Source organism: Bison bison, unplaced genomic scaffold (assembly GCF_000754665.1).
Source record: "Bison bison bison isolate TAMUID 2011002044 unplaced genomic scaffold, Bison_UMD1.0 scf7180017864181, whole genome shotgun sequence".
Classification (NCBI taxonomy): domain Eukaryota; kingdom Metazoa; phylum Chordata; class Mammalia; order Artiodactyla; family Bovidae; genus Bison; species Bison bison.
Window position 1 is genome coordinate 2,974,633 of NW_011494753.1, and position 3,695 is coordinate 2,978,327.

A 3,695-nucleotide genomic window follows, 5' to 3' on the forward strand; every position below is an offset into this window, starting at 1 on the left:
AGAGCCAGACATCCTGGAATGTGAAGTCAAGTGGGCCTTAGAAAGCATCACTACAAACAAAGCTAGTGGAGGTGATGGAATTCCAGTTGAGCTATTCCAAATCCTGAAAGATGATACTGTGAAAGTGCTGCACTCAATATGCCAGCAAATTTGGAAAACTCAGCAGTGGCCACAGGACTGGAAAAGGTCAGTTTTCATTCCAATCCCAAAGAAAGGCAATGCCAAAGAATGCTCAAACTACCACACAATTGCACTCATCTCACACGCTAGTAAAGTAATGCTCGAAATTCTCCAAGCCAGGCTTCAGCAATATATGAACCATGAACTTCCTGATGTTCAAGCTGGTTTTAGAAAAGGCAGAGGAACCAGAGATCAAATTGCCAACATCCGCTGGATCATAGAAAAAGCAAGAGTGTTCCAGAAAAACATCTATTTCTGCTTTATTGACTATGCCAAAGCCTTTGACTGTGTGGATCACAATAAACTGTGGAAACTTCTGAAAGAGATGGGAATCCCAGACCACCTGACCTCCCTCTTGAGAAATCTGTATGCAGATCAGGAAGCATCAGTTAGAACTGGACATGGAACAACAGACTGGTTCCAAATAGGAAAAGGAGTTCGTCAAGGCTGTATATTGTCACCCTGTTTATGCACTTTGCCACAATTGAAAAGAATAATAAACAATAAAATTAGAAACCATGATTCACATAACTTTTGAGATGTATGAAAGTCTACATGTTATTGACAGAGAAGTTAAATTATATCTGTGTGCACCCACACATACCTATGTACACATATATTTTACAAAATTGTATCATGTCTCCAGTTTTGTATCTCAGTCTCTTTAAAAAATTTTTTATTTTATTTATTTTAAACTATTTTTAAAGTCATTTTTAAACTTTTTCTAACATGTGAAGACCTCATCTGTATCTTTAACTTCCTGGTTTCCAGGTTTGCAATGGTTTGGAGCAGCCAAGAAAGCAACAGCGCTCTGATCTCAATGGACCAGTTGACAATAACAACATCCCAGAGGTGAGAGTTCTGACCGGGAGCCTTGACATGGGAGCTGCCTGCCCTGTCCCCATGGGCTCACCATCCCATGTGGGTGGGACAGGGCTCTGGTCCCACCCATTGCCTAGGAGAAGGGGGTCCTGACAAGCAAAGCCAGGTGGCCGTGCAGGAGGAGGAGGCGCGGGGGAGGAAGGGAAGTCCCTTTTCTATTGACTCAGCCCCCCACCGCCGTGCGCTCCTGTGTTGCTTCTGGTCCACAGGGCTCATTGGTGCTCCCCACTTTGATGGAGGCTCAGTCCGCCCCACTGACCATCATGTTCTAAAGCAGGATTACTCCAGGGTAGTAGCACCATGGATATCTGGGCCAGATCCTTCTTTGTTGTGGGGGGACGTCCCTGGCACCTCAGGATGTTTAGATGCATCCCTGGCCTCTCCCAACTTGGTGCTGGTAGTAACCCTCCTCCTCAGGTTGTGAGAACCAGAAATGTCTACAGAAATTGCCATAAGCGCTGTTCTAAACCAACTGTGTGGATTTTAAAAACAATCCTGTGTAAACTTCCACTGCCCTGATGGGGAGGTTGTTAGAACGAGGCCTCAAGCAAGTCATTTCCCTTATCTGGAAAGCATGGTTTGGATGAGGTTTTGTAACTTGGATGAAATAACTGTGGTCACTCATGCAGTGGTGTCTGATCTCCTTCATCTTGCTTTTATTTCAAAAAAATTTTATGTATGTATTTATTTATGGCTGCTCTGCCTGGCATGTGGGATCTTAATTCCCTGACCAAAAATCAACGTGCGCCCCCTGCAATGGAAATTGTTATTGTTCAGTCACTAAGTCACGTCCAACTCTTTGTGACCCTATGGACTGCAGCACTCCAGGCTTCCCTGTCCTTTACTATCCCAGAGTTTGCTTAAACTCATGTCCTCTGAGTCGTTGATGCCAATGGGGAGTCCTAACCCGGATCTCCAGGGAAGTCCCTCTTTCATCTTGCTTTTAAAGATGTCCCTGTGGGGACTTCCCTTCAGTGGTAAAGACCCTGACCTTCCACTGCAGAGGGCACAAGTTTGATCCCTGATCAGGGAACTAAGATCCCACATGCTGTGTGATGTGGCCAAGAGATAAACAAGTGTCTGGGAATTCTCATGCCACCAGTTGGAGAACCACTAGTGTTTTCCTTCTAGCAGTGATGTGCTAGCCTGGGGGTCCCTAGGTCTCAGCTGATGGCCTTTTGTACCCCAGGTTTTCCCATAAGAATTGTTAACAGGCACCCCACTCAAACATCATAGAGCCCGAAAGACACTGCTTTGCTATAAGGAGCTGATTTCTTGGAGAGACTGGTCACTCATGGGCTCAAACTTGTCACATTATGGTGTCAGCTTAGATTTTATGGGCCAACTGCATACAACTGTTGTGTGTGTTTTCATATTTCCTAACAGACAAAGAAGGTGGCATCTTTTCCCAGTTTTGTGGCTGGTAAGTGACTGAATTTTCTTTCTGAGGGGGCGGTTGCATTTTTATGTCAATACAAATGGGACTTTGACTTCTGGTTTTCTCCTACAAAAATTGTGCATAAAGCACCCCTTCCAGGGGAGCAGTTCTGTAATAAGGCAAGGTGCGAGGGCCCACGTCATCTGTGGGCGATCCAGTTGATTAGGAAATAGGAGAACATCTCAGGCTTCCCAGGTGGCGCTAGTGGTAGAGAACCCACCTGTCAATGCAGGAGATGTAAGAGACATGGGTTCGATCCCTGGGTTGGGAAGACCCTCTGATGGAGGGCATGGCAACCTGCTCCAGTGTTCTTCCCTAGAACATCTCGTGGACAGAAGAGCCTGGTGGGCTAGGGTCCATGGGGTCGCAAAGAGTCAGACATGACTGAGCAACTTAGCACTCACACACATAGAACATCCCACTTAATTACACCTTCAGTAATGGCCTCACACATGACACTGATGATTAAATTAATAGATTGAAATGTGTCTTTAAAAGCAGCTAATTGTGATCTAACACTTCTGATTAGGGTGGATATAATTGCATCCAAATTCAGGCTGGTGTTTTTTTTTTTTTCTTAAAGACTCTTCATTTCCTTCTCGTCTCCTGTCTCTTTTGAGGAGGTTACGATTGCATTTTAATATTCAATGAAAACCCCTAGCTGATCTGTTCTGTGTCAGTTTTGATGTGGGGAACATACCTGCTTGGCTCTTGTCTGAGGGCATCAGGGAACCCCTGGCAACACCTTTAGAATACCCTCTGACCATCCACATGAAGAACCTCTTAAAAATAGGATCTTTCTCTTTGCCTGGAGGCCTATTGCTCTTGCTAGAGGGTTACAATCAATGGTGTCAATTTTATTAATTCTTTCAATAAGCTGGTAATTGATTTTTATGAATGTTTATAGGAGCAAGGTTAATTGATCGTCAGAAATAAATAACTTAAACCTTTGGTATCCTGGTTTTCTTTTTAAGTAAAGAATTAAAAAACCTGGGAAACTGAAGTCCTCAAATTCCTTACCTGAGGGGTCCTCATGGTGATGATGAAGCCATTTGGGTGTTTTCATACAGTACTCTTGCCTGGAAAATCCCATGGATGGAGGAGCCTGATGGGCTACAGTCCATGGGGTCACTAAGAGTCGGACATGACTGAGCAACTTCACTTTCACTTTTCACTTTCATGCATTGGAGAAGGA

General features: G+C 44.4%; 1 protein-coding gene across 1 annotated transcript in view; it reads left to right on the forward strand.

The window, feature by feature from the left end:
* Nucleotides 1–3,695, forward strand: part of APBA2 (amyloid beta (A4) precursor protein-binding, family A, member 2) — a 60,823-nt gene that overhangs the window by 28,928 nt on the left and 28,200 nt on the right. The window contains exons 3-4 of the mRNA XM_010843254.1: nucleotides 952–1,032; nucleotides 2,449–2,485. Of these exons, the coding sequence (XP_010841556.1) occupies nucleotides 952–1,032; nucleotides 2,449–2,485 (118 nt within the window). The remainder of the gene's footprint in view (nucleotides 1–951; nucleotides 1,033–2,448; nucleotides 2,486–3,695) is intronic.